The 19,462-nt window shown below is 40.0% G+C and overlaps 1 protein-coding gene across 4 annotated transcripts; it reads right to left on the reverse strand.

The window, feature by feature from the left end:
* Positions 1–93: 93 nt before the first annotated feature.
* On the reverse strand, positions 94–15,895 carry Kdm5 (Lysine demethylase 5). 4 transcript variants are annotated; one of them, XR_006261847.1, is made up of 15 exons: positions 14,617–15,895; positions 11,953–12,169; positions 11,639–11,808; positions 10,327–11,515; positions 10,109–10,236; positions 9,827–10,021; positions 6,670–7,124; positions 5,500–6,587; positions 4,978–5,411; positions 4,790–4,874; positions 4,113–4,615; positions 3,858–3,978; positions 3,614–3,756; positions 3,197–3,444; positions 94–2,833 (listed from the first exon to the last, which is right to left on the reverse strand). XR_006261847.1 is itself a non-coding variant. In XM_043426830.1 (14 exons), the coding sequence occupies exons 1-14, from the start codon at positions 14,983–14,985 to the stop codon at positions 2,762–2,764; spliced, it is 5,169 nt and encodes a 1,722-aa protein (XP_043282765.1). In that variant the 5' UTR covers positions 14,986–15,895; the 3' UTR covers positions 94–2,761. The 4 variants fall into 4 exon arrangements, 3 of the variants coding, with proteins under 3 accessions (XP_043282765.1, XP_043282764.1, XP_043282766.1); XM_043426830.1 differs by lacking the exon at positions 3,197–3,444; XM_043426829.1 differs by lacking the exon at positions 3,197–3,444 and having other exon boundaries at positions 94–2,896.
* Between the last annotated feature and the right edge of the window lie 3,567 nt (positions 15,896–19,462).

The raw sequence follows: 19,462 nt of genomic DNA on the forward strand, positions 1-19,462 counted from the left end.
CGGGTTTTTCGAGCATTCACGACGCAAAGCACTGATTTTGTAGATTTTATGTTTGTTTGTTTTTTTTTTTTTTTTTTTTTTCGTACCAGTGGATATCTGATGATACACTTATACATTTAATATATATTTTTACCAGAAATCAATACGATATAATCTTATAAACGTCGCTCCTCATTCTCTAAATAACTACATCGTCGTTTAAACCTTTTTTTAAATCTTAATCTTTTGTCGTGATAAATATCCACACACACATATTTATATATATATATATATATATACATTGGCGTATATATATACGTATGTATATGTGTTTTTTCTGTTTATATTGTTGTAAATGTGTACGTTAAACTAGGCTATTTTATTTCAGTGTAGTTTAGTAAAATAGGTATTTTTATGCTGTCGACTGCAATACGCTTTTTTACTCCATCTCGTTTTGTTCTCTTTTTGGAAACGCAAGAATTTTGCTCGATTGTATTTTTATCCGGTCATTCGAGTAATACTTGAGCCTTATTTTTTTTTTTTTCAAGAAACCTCTCGCACGGTTTTTCGGGATTCTGCGACACTTATTGATTTGCGGTTCGGTACAAACAAAACGAATTATCCGATAACGATACGTCACAGGCGATGAAACATACTTTTTGTTTATACAAATATCTAAGAGGTGAAATATATTCCCACGCGTCAAAACAAAAATGAAAACTTAAGAGCTCGTGTTTTTGGAGTGTACCTACATTTTTTTTTACGCAATACGCACTTTTTCTTCAAGTTTCAACAACCATTCGATCCGTCATATTTTCATTCAACTTTTTACAGAGATTATCGAAAAGTCGAGAACTTTAAAAAAATGTCTCATGAACAAAAAATAAATATATGAATATGTTACAATGTGTCGCGAACGGAATACTGTAATTTTCACGTGTGAAATTGACTCGAAAGAAAAAATAAAATTTCTTCAACAAAATATTATCACCGAGAATCCGCAAAGAGCTTGGAACAACGAAAATTAGAAGAAAAAATGACGGCAAGTCCGGAGAGCTAAATTGAATGTGGAACAATAAAAAAAAAAAAAAAAACATTATTCTGAATTTAATGCGAGCAAAAAAAATGAAGAATGAAAAAGCAAGTTGATGTATGAAATAGTATGGATGATATCTTGACAGGAAAAAAAAAGAAAATTCGTGCGGAATTTTTTCCTTTAGTTTTTTTTCTGTCAATTCAAACGCGACAAGCATGTTGTCGGTTATCATTAAAAATATCACGGTTCAAATCTCCGTTATCTTTTCAAGATCCTTCAAAGATCAATCAAGAACTTTACCAAATTTATCATCCCTTTCTTGTCACAGCCTGTTTTAAACGATACCACTCGTGTTTTTTTTTTTTTTTTTTTTTTCGTATTTCTCGTGAGGGTATCCTCGCATTTAAAACACACTGTGTGTCGTGCTCTTACATCTCTAAATACATATCCATATGCTACGTTAACTTTAAGTTCGTTTAAAAACTCAAATTCGATCTTTCAACAGCAATAATTGTACAAAGTTTCGGAGTGTTCATTAAGAACGTTGTTTTCTTTTTGTTTAAATCAGAATAAAACGATTTATCTCTCAAGTACCTTCCTTAAATCATCTTTATACAATGCAACAAGACGATGCCTTTTGCCCTTTCTCTCTATCTCTCTCTGCCCGCATATTTTTTTCTATTTCAGGTGTGTGGATCAACTTAAATAATAATTAGCCCAAAAGCAGGAGACGCGAGTGGGCGTATTTACACGGCGATTCAATCGAATCAAGCTTCTTGCTTTTATTATATATGTATATTTATGTACATATATGTATTTATACTTCATTTCCGCTTTCGTCCCAAGACGAGGAAAAGCTTAATTTGTTTTGCTCTCTGGGAAGTCTGATTAACGTCTTCAAATGACTTTTTTCTTTCCATTATTTCAACCACTTTTTTTAGTAATAAATTGAAAAATTAAAAAAAAAAAAAAAAAAAACAAGATCGCGGTAAGGAATAGGAGGGACTGGGCGATACTCGTTGTCTCCTACCATGAGCCAATCTGTTTTTTATTTTCTTTGTAGATTTGTAGAATAGGTAAAAGTTTCGGTATTCATCCGTTTGCATAAATCATTTTGATACGACGAAAATCTATATTGAAATAAACTAATATGTTCTTTCACGATCTCTCTCTCTCTCTCTTTTAATTTATAATCTATGGTTGATCAATATTTCTTCTCTTACACTTCAAATACATCATTTGCTCAGTCAATAACTTTACACGGGGCGAATGAGGATTTGAAAAGTGGAATTCTCACGCGGCACAGATTAGCTAATGTCTTTAATGTTTTCTTGTTTCTGATCAAATAAGTCGAGAGACCGAGATGAACGAGCGAATAGTTTCACGGGACTATTTTTGAGTTTTATATATCACTACTGGTTTATGTACGTACGAGAGCTCCTTCCCCATATTTCACATTTTTTTTCTGATCTTTCTGCAATGTATGTCAAAGATGCAGCAGGGCAAAGATTCACCATCGAGGATTTTTTGATGAAAAACAAAGAAGCCAATGAAATTTTCATAGATTCTCGAGCGCACAAAGGAAATTTCGCTGTTTTTTCCTTTCCTCATATTTCAGTTGGAGACGATTCTCATCCTCGATCTTCCCTGATTAATCTTCATCATTTCGGATATCCTCAATAGCACCTCCTCCGATGCTCGAAGGAAAACGAGAGATGAGACTGAGAGAGACAACGAATAAGCGGACTAGTAGATCTTGACGAAGGAGGTTGTTTCCAGTATTTCCGGTTCAGTGTCGGCGCTGTGGTATCCCTGGGACTGAGAAAGTGAAAGAAGTGCATCCAGGCCTAATGATTCGTCTCGGGGATCGGCATCTCGCGACTATATATGCGCGCGAACGTAGTCCCGAAACAAGAACAAAAAAATAATCGTTCTGTATAAAGCTATGGGTTGAACATTTTTTCCAAAACCACCCTGTTTTTTATAAACGCTGATTCAAAAATCCATATCAATTTCTTTGTGCGTAAATGCAGAACAATTGAAGTAACTTGAAAACGAAAACAAAATACTGATAAAATGTAACAAGCGTGCTTGAAAAACGTGAGGAAGGAGGAGAGAGAGAGAGAGAGAGAGAGAGATAAAATAACAATTATGGAAAAATAAATAAATCGTGATAAGAACCTTGTGACAATACTTTCGAGTCCGTCACTCGTTAGTCTCGATCGTGAAACTGCTCGTGTATTTGTGTTTCTCTCGTCAACTTGCTTAATTCTTTCCAATTGTTTTATATAAATCTTTCGTGTTACGCGTATATGTGTGTTCGTTCGTGTAATTGTATATAATTTTGTGTGTGTATGTAGCTTGTTTTAATAACGTGATGCACTTTTCAGTCCAAATTCTCAGCGCATAAAACGATTGCTCTCTTGAATCTGCAATAAAAAGATAGGAGAAAAGAAAATAAAATAAGGGTGACGGGACAAAAGTGAGAAAAACCAAAGAAAAAAGCGTGAAAAAATATAGACAAGATAAAAATATAATGTAGGATGACTTTGGCGTGAGAAACGCGAATGGTACAGTTTTCCCGCAAGTTATTCATACCGTCGCATTTTGATCAGGATCTTTGCAATTACTGCAAATATAATCGTCCTCCTCGGCGATTTCTGCTCTGTCCAACCCCACGCAATGCATGTGGAACCAACCGTCGCAACCACCGTCGCACTGAACCCAATCTACTTCCCTGCCTTGAATGAAAGAAAAAAAAAGAGAGAAAAAATTAATATTAAAAAACAAGAAATATAAGTCTTCTCGAGCAGGTAGTTTTGGAATTTTATCGTTTTCTTACCACTTGGCCGAAGACAACTGACCGCCGCACAATCATCCTCCTCGTCTGAAGTATCTTGCTTCGTTTTTTTCCTATTTCCTCCACGCTTCTTGGGCAGTTCTTCGCCCTCCTTTCGTTTCATCTGTAAATGTAACGTAAGACTGAAATCGCGGTAGTCGGAGTTACGAGAACCCAGAGGCCTCGTTCATAATCGGTAATTTTAAATGCAAAAATAAGCACAACAGCGTTGAATGTGCAGAAGGAAAAACGTAATACCTTTCGAGGTCCTCGTTTCAACGGGCCAGGCGGTGTTGGAGTCGTCGTTGCTGCCGTCGTTGTAGCCGCTGCCGCTGACGCTGCTGATGTCGTCGTCGTTGTCGTTGTCGTTGTCGCAGCAGTAGAAACAACTTTTTTCTCTTTATTATTCAAGCCACCTTTGCGCTTAACGACGTTCGATGGGCTTTTGTCTTCTACTTTTTGACGACCCAGTTTTTTCATCATTTCAAACTCGTCGGATTTTCTCTTTCTACCGCGTTTTTTCACGTCCTTAATGTCACTACTGAGATTGGACTGAACCTCTTCAAATGCCGCATACTTTCTCACGCTGCTCGGACTATTCGTGTGACTGAGAATTCGCCATATGTGCTGTGTCTCGTCAAGAGCGACCTCCAAAAGATCACCCTCCATCATCAGCTCCTCTAATCGCGTTCTCGCCTTCTCCGACAATACTACGGAAGTCTCCGAGTTTTGAGTTTGCGATTTTCGTTGGAATTTCGATACTAAAATAAAAGGTCATAATATTTATTTTTCTTTTTTCTTTTTTCTTTTTTTTTTTTTCATAGAACGAACACGGATGATAGGGGCAAATCGTAAGATCGCGAATGCATAAAAACGATCTGGACTTCTGTATCGGATAAAGATGGATCGGGAAATCATACAAAAATCCAACTCACCATAGGAATAAGCGTGTTCGCTACTGTTAAACGTACTGCAAGTTGGCTCGTCTCCGTCGATCGTCACGACATCGTCGTCATCGTCCTAAAGTATAATGAATCGGAAACACACAATTGAGATTAAAAAAAGACAGGAACACTGAAAGTCACCGAATAGATTGATTTCAATAATGTAATAGATAACTTACAGCAGTGCTGAGGACACTGTCGTCCGAGTGGACACCGCTCAAGGGAGCAATGGCTTGAACTCGCCGGTGAAGTTCCGGATTATTTGCAGCTTTTTTCAATTCGCTGCTGATAATTTTTTCAGTTTTTTCACGTGCAGCAGCTTCTACGAGTTTTTGCGAGAGTACCGATAGTTTACTTAGTACGGTGCTTATCTCATCCGTTGCAAGGGCTTGTCTCGCACGATCTTGCCAGTTCATAGCACGTTCAGTCAGACACTGTAGAGCTTCGCCTTCGGGTAAGCGAATTGGAATTTTTTGTAGACTAACAAGAAGAGCGAGGATCGTCTCGAGCCGGGGTCTCCTCGATCTCAGACAACACGGACACAAGAATTTTGTTTCTCGATTGTTCGGTACTTTGCCTTTGTACATGGTCTTTGGAAGTGGTACGCAATTGGCTGAATCATTATCAAAGGTATAATAATACTAATGAGTAACGGAATGAGCACCGGGTATTAATGTTTCAATTAAAAATTTGCTACTTACAATGAAACCAATCCTTGCACAATTCGCACTGAAGCATAAGACCGAACCTGGGTCTCCGACAGACGCAATACCTCGAGTGTTCGAGGCTAGCTTTGACGAGATTTCTTTCCCTCAAGTTTCTCATAGCTTCCATCTCGCGTTGTTCGGCTAATTTGAAAGCAGCAACGACGTCTGCAGATTCGCTCGTGTCGTCTAGTTTCGTGTCACAAACGAATACGGCACCGATACTCTCGTCACCCTTATTCTTTTTAGTTTTAAGTGCTTGAACGCCCACACCGATTCGAGGTGAAAGCGCTTCCATGAGGGTGTAATGAGAATTTTTTCGTAAAAATGTTCTCGCCGTTCGTTCTTTCCAAACTTTAGCCTGGGAGAGGGTTGATTCGAGCATCGGTAGAGCATCGAGATGTAGCGGAATGTTGCGCCCTTTACGTACAAGCTCCTCAAGCGTGTCGTAGTAAGGAAAATTCTCCCGAGCTTGAATTTCCTCCACATTTTTTGTCCAATTCTTTGCTTTCGTAAGAATATCCTGAAGGCTGTCGAGACTAGGCAAATAAGCGTCGATATCATCGGCCTCCTGAACCAGTTCCTCGATTGCAACGATATTTTGTCGGTTCTTTGAGCTCAAATGAACCTTTGCCTTTTCCTCCCATGCATCGATGCTCGCCATTAATTCTTGCAGCTTCGAAAGCATTTTTTCGATACTGTAATGCGGTGGTATGAGCATACCTTTTTCTGACAATTTAGCAACGTCCTCGCGCGTTATAGATTTAGAATCTTCTTGCATTGATCTGACTTCTTCCAGCCACTGTATCTGACTCAGCTTTTGCTTCAATCTCGCCAATTGGGGCAATTCGATGCATATCGAGTCACCAAAATCTATGCATTTCTCCAATTTAGCAAGGTCATAATCTTCACCTGTCTTTGTCTCAAATTCTTCTGCGTCTTTCTGGAATTGTACCACCTGATCCAGGATATATTTGACTCCGTCGGATTCTTTAAGCTCGCAACACAAATTTGTTATCTCTTTATAGAATAGAGTTAGCTCTTCGACCGTCAACTTGTACTTAGTATCGACCGATTGTCGTGTCCTGAGGTGAAAAAAATTTTCATCTGTTACCTTAAAATGTATGAACAATTTCACAAGACCAAGATAAAATGCTGATAGTTTACCTCGTGCGTTGTTTGTTGTTTAGAAGTTGCTGAGCAACACTGGCACATTTTTCAGCATCCTGAACAGCGGTTGTGAGCGCAGTCAAGAGTTCGCTGTCTGGAAACTTTTTGCTCTCTGCCTCGTTGAGTAGATCTTTCAGTTCGGTCAATTCAATTTTTTCTCCTTTTGGATCCATGGCCTCCTTGACTTTGGATACCCAAGAGTCAAAGGACTCTGCTTTCAGTTTCAGTTTTTGAAGCATAATGGGCAATTCATCAAGAGTGTAACGATAGCGCAGGGTATGCTTTTCTGGCGAGCAAGCGCACAGCTCGGTGAAATGACGCAAACAGACCAGTTGCGAGCTGTGACAGGAGCACGTCACGGCGCTCAGAAAACACGTTGTCTTACACACCTCGCATTGTCTCTCATCGTCCGGCAGCAACTCAAAAGCTTCTCTCTCCGCTTCCGTCACTCCCTGTCAGAAGAAAAAGATAGAACATTCAAGCACGTGCGCCTTCCGGGAAATGGATATTCCTGAATTACTCGTTAGAAGAATACTGATCGAATTTTCAGTTTCCGTATTAGATGCTTCAAAAGTTTTTGAAAGCATTTGGTTGAGAATCTTTCATGTATTTATTCTACTTTTCATGAACAATTTTTTATTCTACCAACGCGAATAAAAGCATAAATAAAAAGGAGGTTATGACGAAGTAACTTTTATGAATACGCGATAAAGTGATACAAAATAAAAATATCCCAAAGAGAAAGAAACTTTGTAAACAACTGATTGCCAAAAAAAAACAATTGACAAAACATTGGTAACAGAGAGGATGAAATTTATCAAGCATCTGTCGTTATCGTCGAGTGGTTATAGGCCAACCGTTTCGCACAAAACTCGTAATAGCTTAGATTTTGAGGTTATAATGGAAACGCAAACGCAACGTCTCACGACATGTAATCCACGTCAACGTGAATAGAGAGGCCTCAATAACCTCATTATTACAAAGATACGGACCAAAGGGGCAATTGGAAAAATTAATTGAAACAAAAACACAAGAGAGAGGCAAAAAAATGACGGCGTGCACGAGGAGGGTTGAAAAGAATTCACGGAAACCTCGGAACTTTCTAACCAGCTGTACGGATTCGTAGCGCATAAAGAACGCGAGGAAGATGGAGAAAGAGGCAAAAAAGGCAAGAGAAATACATCTTAGGTTCCCGCGTGAAATCGTTAGTGTACTGGGGGAGTCCAAAAAAAGATGTGACTCAACGAGGAGAGTGACATTTTTTTTCCGTCTCCGCTATCAACAAGTATAACAAGGAATATACGTCTATAATACAGGAAAACGCGTTATTTAACGTGGGGGAGATGCGGAGTAGAGAAGAAACAAAAATCCTCCGACTATGGGGGCTCGAATAACATAACCTCGCGTTTACACACTCACTCACCGTTAAGAGTTACATAATCAGAGAGGTATAAAACAGAGAAAATGAAAAAGGCAACAAAATGCGTGTATACGACGCGATAGGAGGCGCGTTAACAACGGGACAACGATAGGAAATTGAGAAAATACATAAACAAGGAACACACACATGTACACACGCGGGCGCGCAGCAACGCCAAAATGGTCAAGGTCCTGGTGAACGACGCCGGTTTTTTTGCTTCCAAAAGACGAAAAAACAAGGTACGAAAAACACAGTAATCTGATTCGTTCTCCTCGAGAACACCGAAGATCTGCGTTGATTCTTCGTAATGTCCCCGTGAAAGCGTATGCGCGTTTTTCGTTTTTTTTTTTGTTTAATCGAGCTTGAACGTTACCGCGATCACGATTGATAGCGACTAAATGCATGTATAAACGGGATTGGTAACGTGGAACGCGTATTATGGAGCACGGAAGTACCTCACTGATCGCGTCCAACAGACTGAACAATACACACATATCGAATACCCACACACGCCGATATTTTTCTCCCCGCTCCTCTATTCCCTTCTATACCATTCCATGCTCTGCCCCCTCTCCGAAAAGTTTTTTACGATGTTATCCCCGCTCGCCTGCAAATCCGCCGCTGCGTCGCCGCGCAGCTGAATCGTTGCCGAACGCTAAACCGTTGCGCCGTGTGCGCGGACTCTTTTACTCAACACTGCTTCGAACTCATTTTTTTCACGCGTCTTTCACGACTCCATGCGCGCACAAATAAACTAACCACGACTACTATCTTAATTTCCTCTCCCCTATTGTCGGACCGACCTACCTCCACGCTTCACCCCCACTGACAGATAAATACATGTGTGAACCAACGTTCGCCGAGAAATGTAATATAATATTTTTTTAAGGGTTTATTTCATCGGCAGCAACGGTAGCAGCACGGCAGCGGCAATCTAGTGATTTTCGTATACACATATCTATACCATATACAAATATTTTATAAACATGGATCCGTTGCTGCTGCTGTACTACTGCCCATGGAATATCACCTTAATTCCACTATCGAGGCAAAACTGACATTGTCGACGACAGACTGCGAGCCGAGGCGCTGTTTGAGGCGGGAAAATTTGAATTTTCCGATTCTCTTGAATGGTTACTTACATGTTCAATGCAAGAGTATCATAAGAATAATTTATGTCCATAAAATGTTTAGTAATTGACAGTTGAGCGTAGCAATGAACTGATCGAAATTTTATATTAATACTGAGATATTTGTAAATTTTTTGTCAAACATTTTTATTTTGCATTTCAAAATCTTCCCCGTTCGATTTTATCAAGAAACGGGGTATTCGCGTAATTTTTATTTATTCCAAAGATTAGGAAACTCGTGAACAATCGTCGATAAGTTTTAGGAATAATTATCAGGCAAAAAATAAAGTTTGTAAGCCTTTAAAAATTGAGTTTTTTCAAATGTTTGTCAAGTCGTAAAGTTTCGTCATTTCGGTCGGAATAAAAGCACACAAGAGAAAAAAACAATCGAAAGGAAATGAGCAAATTTGAAGAAAAATAAAGAGTGGAAAAGGTAAATAACGAGATAACACCGATCCGGCGTGGCTCTCAATCAAGTTTTTCGAATGATTTACTCCTGCATGAAAAAGCATATAAAATAATGAAGTGCAAATGAAAAAATAAATATTCGAATATTCGTGAAAATTTCGCGACAATTACTAATTGTTAAAAGTCGTCCACTCACCCATTCGAGTAAATTCTTTCGAAGTTTCTTCTCGTCGTCGACCATTTGCAGCATATCCTGATAAGTTGCAGCGGCTATGCCGATGTCAAGAGAGTCCGGATCGAGGGACATTTTGCAGACCAACTCGTCGTGGGAGAAGACACAAAAGCGACGAAGATTCGAGTAGTGAGAGATACAATCGCGGCCGACTTTAAGCTACGGATAAGTAAAAATGGATCATGATAGTTTTTTCACATAAGCAATATAAAGAATGGCGGTAGGTTTTAATAATGAAAAATTTACCCAATCAGCAGGGGCAAAATTAACGGCTTCGGCGAAATTGTAACCTTGATTGAAACCGGCGTGATATGCGCGTGGAAACGTAACGACGAATTCACCGGCGTGTTGATCGGTTCGAAATACCGGAACACCTGACGCGCAAAATAAAAACAAGAATAAAGAAATAACGAAGATTGGCAACGTAATTGAGGCAAGCTCCGTCGATCTTGTTAATTTTTTACCTTCGTTCGTAAGAATGGTTGGATTCATAATAGTAACAAGTTGATGCAACAAATCAGGTTGACTGTGAAAGAGTTCGGGAGCGGCTGATTTCATGGAGTGTTCGAATTTCTCGGCCTGGGAGCCTGGTACACCGTACCAAGTTTTGGGTTCGCCCCAGTGTAAATAATTAATGGAATAGCTCCAGTGATCCTCGTTGTGCCAGCAAAACGTGGCGAAACACATGCCGACGTACATCCAAGGGACTTTCATACCACTGATATCGGCATTTATGTGTCCGAGGACACTGCCTTCGAGGACCGGTAAATTGTTCAAATTCCACGCAGATTCGGCGTATTCTTGGTCGCAGGTGAAGAGATTAACGCTCGTTTTGGTCGGAAAACCAGAGCCATGATCCATCGTATGAAGGTCAGCGCCGTATTCGACGGTAACGTCTTCGTCGATGGAGGAAACGATACGCCAAAATTCTTTCTCGACGAGAGAGGTCGGCACCATGTGAACGGGCATATTGAAATAATCGCTTTTAAACTGATCGGCCATTTCGCCAAATTGTTGGAGGGTATATTCCCGCTGTGCTTGTTCGAAGCCGAAAGCTTCCATGGGCTTGGAGACTTCCTCGGCAACGCATTTAGGACATCGCCAATCGCCCTTCGGTATCTCGGTCAACGGAGGCAAGAGGCAAAAAGTGTGATAACTGTCGTCGCAACCGTCGCACAAGAGCATGCTTTCCTCCATGTCGCCTCGTCCACAATTGTGACAAATGTATTTAGCCAACGGATCAAACTCGTACGTCAACTTGACCCCTCGCGTTTTGTTCGACTTTTTACCGCCGCCTCCTCCGGGTGTCGGGCCGCCGGTCCCGCCCCCGCCGCCTTCTTTGGTATTGAAACCTGCCATTTTTGGACCAGGCCCGTAAAATTGTAGCTTTTTCAGTTCCTTGCTGTCTTTGTCATCCGGATCCTCTTTTTCTCGCTTGAGGGGCGTCTTGCAATCCGTGTCCGAGTCGCACTCCTCTTTACAGTCCTCTTGTTTAATTGTTCCGGCATCCTGTTGCTTGTCCTCGCCGGCAAAGCGCTTCGAGCGACGTGAAAATTTCGCCGGTGGTGGCTTTATCTGCTGTCGCGATATTATCCCGTGGGGCTTGTAATCGCGATCTTTCTTTTCCGGAAACTCAGCCTCGGACTCGAATTTCTGAATGCGAACACACACACACACACACGCGTCGCGAAATCAAATTATTTATCTATATTAATTTCATCATTTTAAATTTTATCATTCCCCCGGCATAACGATATGATTCTTCGCTATACTTACGATATCGTCCAACGGTCCAAGTGTTTTTCCTTGCTTAAAAACATCAAATGGATACAGAATTCTCTCGTAATGATTCTTCAATATACTCCCGACGCTGCGACCCGATGGGTATCCCAATTTGTTCGCTATCTTGGCCCATCTTCGTTCCCGCGTTACATTTTCGATTCCACCTAAAAATAGCGCACATCGCCGAACACGTAAATTATTGATCGATCGAGAGGACCTTGCCGGGTGGGCTCAGGATGAAAAAAATCTCCAACGTTAGAAAAACGATTGCCATTTTTAAAATTTATTTTTATTAAACGCTCAATTACCTTCTTCGGTTACGATTCTGTGGAGAGAATAGAGGTCCAAAGCTTTCCTCTCAACGAGAGGTATTTTCAACGATGATCCCTGAAGTTCCCAAAATTTCGCAATTTGGTCTAAAAAATTGAGTTTTATCCGGGTCTTAGCCTCGAGCTCGTTCAGTCTTTGTATCCTCGGAACGAATTTGAACTTGTCAACGTCCACTGCGAACGGGGGCTGCCAGTTCTGTAGAAAAACAAAAGAAAATTCTTCAACTGCGGAGCACACGAAATATTCTTTTTTTTTCCTCTCCCGAAACCATCGACACTAAACAAAATGTCAAAACTTTTGTGAAAATGAAAAATAAATTTTCTCGCGTGCTAGTTTCCCTTTGTCGTAATTTTCCACCTCTTCTCTTCCAGCAAAGGCTCATTCCTTTGCGCATTGAAAAAAACAATGACAACTACTCAAAATTATTTCTCGGATAACGCTCTTTTTCAGGCACAATTATTTCGAACAATCAGCTTTCTTTTTTTTTCAAGCTCAACGAGTAGGCGATGAATTTCGAAAAGTATTAAAAAATAAAGCCGAAAATCATAGCGTTCATAGAAATTTAAGGAATAGCCGCCAATGTTGGATAGAGCCATAAAATAGTGAACTTTATCGACCGGCGTGTGCCCATCGCAACGAAAGACGAGGAAATTTCCCTTCCCTAACTCCGCGCAGGCCGCCTCTCTTGCACCACCGGTTCGCGTACGTCCTCTTCCGCGTCTAACTTCCACTTTGTTCGATCGCTCGTAGTCCTTGAACATTGTCTAAACTTACGTAATAATGATGACGAAAAGTAACGACAATGGAGAACAAAAAATTGGGAAAATGTAAATCTGTGTTTAGTTTTGATTTTTTTGTAACGAGCGAAATTTTATTTCTTCGTCTTCGTAGGAATTTTACGAATATCTTCGTGTCGCAGGCGAATCATAGAATTTTCATTCCCATTTTAGTAAGATTTTTTGTCTCAAGAGTTCCTCGTAATAATACGAAAAATCCAATTTACACGTTGAGATTAGTCGAAGGATCATTTTTTCTATGATGCCGATAGGAACGCGAGAATATCCGCGCGGAATAGTACCGGCCATTTTAAGTGAAAACCTTTGGATGGTCTCTCCTCCGCCTCTCTCTTTCCCATAGCGAAACCGTTGTCGCAGTGCACAAACACACAGGCACACACGTAACAGCAAAATATATTCACACCGTCGACTGAACGCCGGGCAAAGCGAGACAGATTTTTCCAGGACTCGCTTAATTCCCAGTACACGTCATTCCTTCACGCGTAACGAAAGTTTGCGTTTGAAACCCTCGGAAAAGACAAATAATAAATCCTTCGAAAGCTATGGCTTGAAAAACCGTAATGTAAAATGGAATTAAATTTGGACGAATGGGTGATTTTTTTTTTCCCCCAAAGTTCCTCCGAACAAAGAGATTTCTGTACCGTTCGCCTAGGCCTTTTAGCCCTTTTCCCGGAGAGAGCCTCCTCGCGCTACGCAAAGTTCACGTGTCTCGTAAAACTATGTTTCCTCTATACCAAGTCCGAGAGTTCGTGTACTTTTCATCTCATTGCTGTACGAAGAAAGAAAAAAACCCCAGCAGCCCCTTTCCGTTGAATTTGTCTCGTTTCTTTCCAAGGTTCATTATTTCCCTATTTTCATTGGCATGTCTCTTTCTTGAAAGCATTAAATTTTCAGCTGCACAGGCTCAAATTTTACGACCGCTGAATAAAGGTCAATACGTTGGAATGAAGTGAGCTGCGCACCACCGGAAGTACCCAAACGCGTCACAAATCGTTTATTACGAGATGCATCATTTTTAAAAAGTTTCATTATTATTTTTATTGCTAGCGGATCGAAAAATTTGCGGAATATCCTCGCCCGTTTATGACGCAATATGGGCATGGAAGAACAGAGTTCGAGACAGAGCGAAGGAAACGAAACGAAAGAGAGAGAGCGAGACAGAGAGAAAAAATGTAATGTCGCTGACGCTCTAGCCTTCAAGATTTTACCAACCTCGAGCATGTTGTATTTCCTCAGATTGAAAAAATCTCGTTTAACGAGAACAAAGAACGGAAACGCAATATTTTCATTGGGAGAGAGAGGAATGGGGCGGGGAGGGGGGGGGGGGGGCACAAAATATTTATACCGAGTGGATTTATTTAATAGGTAAAGTCACAGAAAGAAAGTCAGATCCGATCGATTGTTCAATATTTCAATGATTTTATGTAAAAATACGATACAATTGGAACTCGAATCAGAAATGGATGCCGCGTCCTTTCGCGATGATACAACTGTATATTTATATATTATAACGGTTTTTTAACAAAGCTACGATGCCACGATTGTATTTTCAATAGCGTTGTTATTATTATTGTACAAAGCGTTTGCGAGGGTTCTAAAAACCTCAATAGTTCCTGGACTGAATTTCGGATCGAACGGTTGAGAGAATAAAAAATGGACGAAATATGATTGAGACGCATGTTACACGAGAGGGCAGACGAACTTGTGACGTTTTATCCATCCGCTGCTCGTCATCGCTAAGCACGAGGAAAACCGCAACGAGATAATGCAAAAAAAAGTAGGAAAAAAATGAACGTGTTGTTACGGTGCCGAGAATAAAATAGGAAGTAAAAAAGTAAGACTCACGGGTGGCGGTTTGATCTTGCATATTCCGGATTTTTCAGCGATCGGTCGTATTTTTGCGATATAACCGAGAGGATCGAGGAACTCGTCGGCGGTGGGTTCGAAGACGGGAGCTTCAGGGGGAATTCCGAACTCGAAATCAGATTCACTCCTGTCTCCCATATCTTTATTAAGATTGGTACGACTCGATGCTTTATTATCCATTTGTTGTTGTTGTTGTTGTTGTTGTTGTTGTTGTTGTTGTTGTGGTGGTTGTTGTTGTTGTGGATCTTTGGTTTTCGTTTGAGAACGATTGAGATGTCGTGTAGTTGTCGTTGTCGTGGAAAAGCTCGGAGCTTCTGAGCCGATATTTACATCAAGCTTCGATACCATGACTCCACACGGAGGCACGAGTCTAAAGAGTTTACACGAGTAGGCAAGACGCCACCCGCGGTTACGCAGCAAACACACGAATACACCACACTTTAACAGTTTTTAATTTCTTTTCAGTACCTATAAAAACGCATTACTTTGCGACACGTACTGAGAATGCGAACGACGAAACAACGTAGTGAACAGAAAGAAAAATAAAATAAACAAAAAGCACAATAACAAATAGGGACGATATAAAATGGGAGGAACCACGGGGTAATGTAATGAAAAAGAGCCTTATTTTATAATTTGCCGTCCTTTCCTCGCCCCTCCCCCCCCCCTCCCGCCCTCTGCGCCCCTTTCACTCCGGCGTCAAATAAATTTGTCGAAACATCTCGAGTCCCGGACCTGGGGCAGCCATCCTCGACGATTTTTTCATCGATTCTAACGCGCTTCTTTTTACGCTCACGTACAATTTGTTTCTTGTTTCAATTAATCCTCTCCCAACGCGCGCCCTCGTTTTAAGGATGTTCTCACGATCACCGAGATCCGACTCTCCGACACATTTATAATAAAAAAAAAAAAAAAAGAAAAAGCGTCTAAAGAGAAAAAGAGAGAGAGAGAGGGCACTCTTATATCACAAACTGTGACACGACACGGGCGAACACTTTTTAACGGTTCTCTCTTTCTTGTCGCCACACCGACTTTGTTCGACTTGCCGGAACAACACTTTTCAATTCACTCGTTGAATCAAATTCCCGATATTCTATTATTCTGTCGTGGTTCCGGATGCTTGCTCGCTCGCTTGCACGCGAGCGTGCGTTTTTTCTGATTGGTACGTGTAAGTGCGTTGATGTAGGTGTTATTCCTTACAAGTCGGGTTTACATTCAAGATGCTCTCGCACGATGCCTCGCGCACGGGCGACTGCCCGATCGTTTCGTACCTCTCCTTGTTCTTCCCTTTAATTGGAGAGATGCGACTACCATGAACGGACGCACGCGGCTCACGCCACGTTGCGGAAGAACTATAATACCAAGTGTTCTTCTGCGCCATTCTCCTCTCTAAAAAGTCGTCCAGTGGGAGAAAAATTTTTTCAACTCTTCACTTTCTTACTAACAGTCGGTACACACTGTGCATTATATCTTCTTGTTATAATTTTGTCCTCAAAATATAAAAAAACGATTTACAACATTTTTTTGTCGCGGAAGGACTCGAAAAATTCAAAAAATGTGTCTTCAAATTTTTTCATTTCCGCAATAATGATCTTTATACTTGAAATTCGAATTAAGTAATACGCACACTTGTTCAAAAAATAAATAATTTACTCTATTTTTTTGAGGAAAATTAATACCGGAACAAGATGGCTCGTGGCTCATAGAGGACCTGCGCATTGAAACTTGTCCAAAATTTTTCGACTCGGTTTGTCCTTCTTCGACAGTTCTACGTAGTTCGTGGCCCAAAGTGCACGACTGTTTCGTTAACTCCTAATTGTCGAAAAAAGCAAGTGAGTGATGACCATTGTTATATAATAATTTTACGAATCGTAATTGCAATAATTAAAGAGTGTTAAAAAAATCTCATCGAACGTAAGAAATAGAGAACCATAGTTTCGGGCATATTGTGGGTTGTCGTCGATTGGTCGAAAACTATTTAGAAAATCGATTTTTCTACACTGCGGATTCCTACTGGAAAATAAGGAAATTTCAATAGGAAAAATGATGTTTTTTCAGATAACGAAAAAATGGGTGGCGATTGGGGTAATTTGGCAAAAATCCGGCGTGTTGTCTACTTTAGACTCAGCCCGCATGAACAAAAAGCCTTTGCCGGTGTTATCTCTCATGGAGTCCCCAACATGATCCGTCGGATCAGAGAACAAATCTTGATTGTTGTACCCCGTAAGCATTCTTTCATCTTCGTTGATTCTTCTTATCCATTGATCAACTAAAAGTCCAGTAACAATTCCTTTATTCTTTGTTTTCAGCTTTCATATGCGGATACTTGCTTTATTCTTGGACAAAAGATGAAGCTTACCGTCTTTCTCGTAAAAACCCCAAGGATTATGAGAATGATGTTTAAATTTCATGTAAAATATGAGAAAAAAATTTTAGTGTATGTACAGCGCATATGAAAATTACCATTAAATCATTGATCAAGTGAAATTTTTTTGACCAATTGTTTCCAGCATGAAATAACCTTAAAAGATTTTGAATTCTAAGTGTATTCCGGAATCAGTATTGATAGAATTATTGTAATAAGTAAACTCCGTTTTAAAAAATGTACATAATGCTTGCCCCCCCTTCTACTAATTTTTTTCAAAAAACTTATAATTCGGAAGACACAAAATTTCTTACGGAAATATTTGAGTATTAAATAGTCACGAAGATATAAAATTGGTTAACTCAGGAAACTAGGAAACGCATTACTTATTTTTTTTATCATTTTCCATGATCGTTCTCTTAACAAAATTCCAAAACGAGAGCGGTAAAAATAGCAGTCTGACAGAAGTAAACGGAAGTAGCGGTGTGCGAGGACGACGAGCGCCTCGTATCAATTCCAACAACTAGAGAGTTCTGTTCAAGCCAGGAGAAAAAAAAATGCGAAAAAGGAACTAGAAATAAGAAGAGAACGGTACACTGAACTAAAACCGTACTACAAAACCTGCCGTTTAGTTAAAAATTTAAGCACAGATGTCGCTACGGTCGTTTTCGTCGATAAAAAAGATTCGACGACAGAAGTTCTCAACTTTGACCGTGTTTCTTTGATTTGACTAAGTACCGCGAATTCATGTTTTGTATAGGGCTTACAATTTACCCAACAAATCAAGTCTCATAATATTTTTACCATGACCAAATACTACCCCGTAATAACTCCACCAAATGTAAAAACTCGGTTTAAAAAATTAATTTAATTTCGATTGCACAACTAATATACCGCTCATCAACATTTCTATTTGTAAATGAATAAATCGCAAAGAGTGTACGATAAAAATAAATAATTTGAGAAATGTTTACCACGCGTAACACATTTACCTATATATAAATACATTTTTACCACATAAATTTTCTTCCATATTTCCACCGTCACCTTACTTTCCTTGATATGATAGTTTTTTCAGGTTAATCAATTTTATCAAAAATAAAAAAAAATATTAAACTTAATTAGAACGCCACATTTATGGCGTGACAAACAATTATTTAGGCAGCACAGTATATACGCAGTACGCGATGGACCTAGATAAGAAAATTTTTCACTCGAGTTGCTGACCCATTTTCATAATGGCCGCTTTGACTTTTTTTTTCAAATCGTAATAAGACGCGGTTCATTATTTTACCAAAAAATATTTCCATAAAATATCCAAACGTTCATGTACGTTGATCATGCATTTGACCATTTGTCAAATTTCACGCACTCCTATTTGTAAAAAAAAAAAAATTGTTGGCATAGTTACTCACGTGTACGCAGGGTCTTCGCTCTTCTTCCTACCTTTTTCCTCTTCCTCGACGATCCTCGCGCTCTCCCCATCTTCTTCCACGATCCTCTCCCTCTCCTCCTTCCTTACGATCCTCTTATCCTGCTCCGTGATTCCGATCATTGAGAACTTTACACATATATCGTCCCACACACTTTTATTTCAATGTTTCTTCGTGCTTCCATGTTTTTAACTTGTATTATCACTTCACCGCATCACAGAGAATCATAATCGATTCATCATCACAAATTTATATTTTTTGGTGGTCTCTTTTACGAGGACGACGAGCTTGCGTGGATTCATCACCAAAAATTCAATTTCATATCGACACGAGAAAAAAACTCATTATTTAATTCTACTGGTTAAACATAAATTTTAACGTTTTAATATCGTTGAAATAAACAAACATGTGACGAGTGGAAATTTTTTAATTCCTACGAAAACCGTTTTTGCGCAAATGGATAAGCAAATGTAGAGTATCAGAAACATTCGTAGCGACAACCTGTACCACCGTTTCGTGGAGAACCGAGCGTGCCCGCGTGCGTGCACGCGTGGTCGGTTGCTCGCGTCCTATTGTTAGCATTTGATTAGTATAAACTATTCGTAATGCTGTACATAGCTGCGGTTATACGCCTCGCGTGCGTTGCTTAGCGTGCAGCGTTTGCAACTCCGACTTATCTGCATGGAATCTTGCCTGCGCGACTTCAAAGTGATACAGAAACTGTATCGAGCTCGGAACTGTGTCTAACTAACAATATATTGAGTAGATTTACAGACGTGTCCGTCTTCGCTTGCCGACAACCCCATGGCTTTAGGACCGTGCGTTAGGTGCTTTGCTTTGCGTTGCGTTGCTCGGGGTATGGTTGCATCTTAGCTCGCTTGCGAACACGCGCGCGTGCGAGCATACACACGACTCTCGAAGCTGTATTACAGACGTCACTAAAGTGTTTTTCTTACTGACCCTTGCCTCGATACTATTTTCGAATTGCCAAAATTTTCGGAAATATTCATTTCCGCGCAAATTTTGT

This window comes from Venturia canescens, chromosome 8 (assembly GCF_019457755.1).
Source record: "Venturia canescens isolate UGA chromosome 8, ASM1945775v1, whole genome shotgun sequence".
In the NCBI taxonomy this organism is placed as follows: domain Eukaryota; kingdom Metazoa; phylum Arthropoda; class Insecta; order Hymenoptera; family Ichneumonidae; genus Venturia; species Venturia canescens.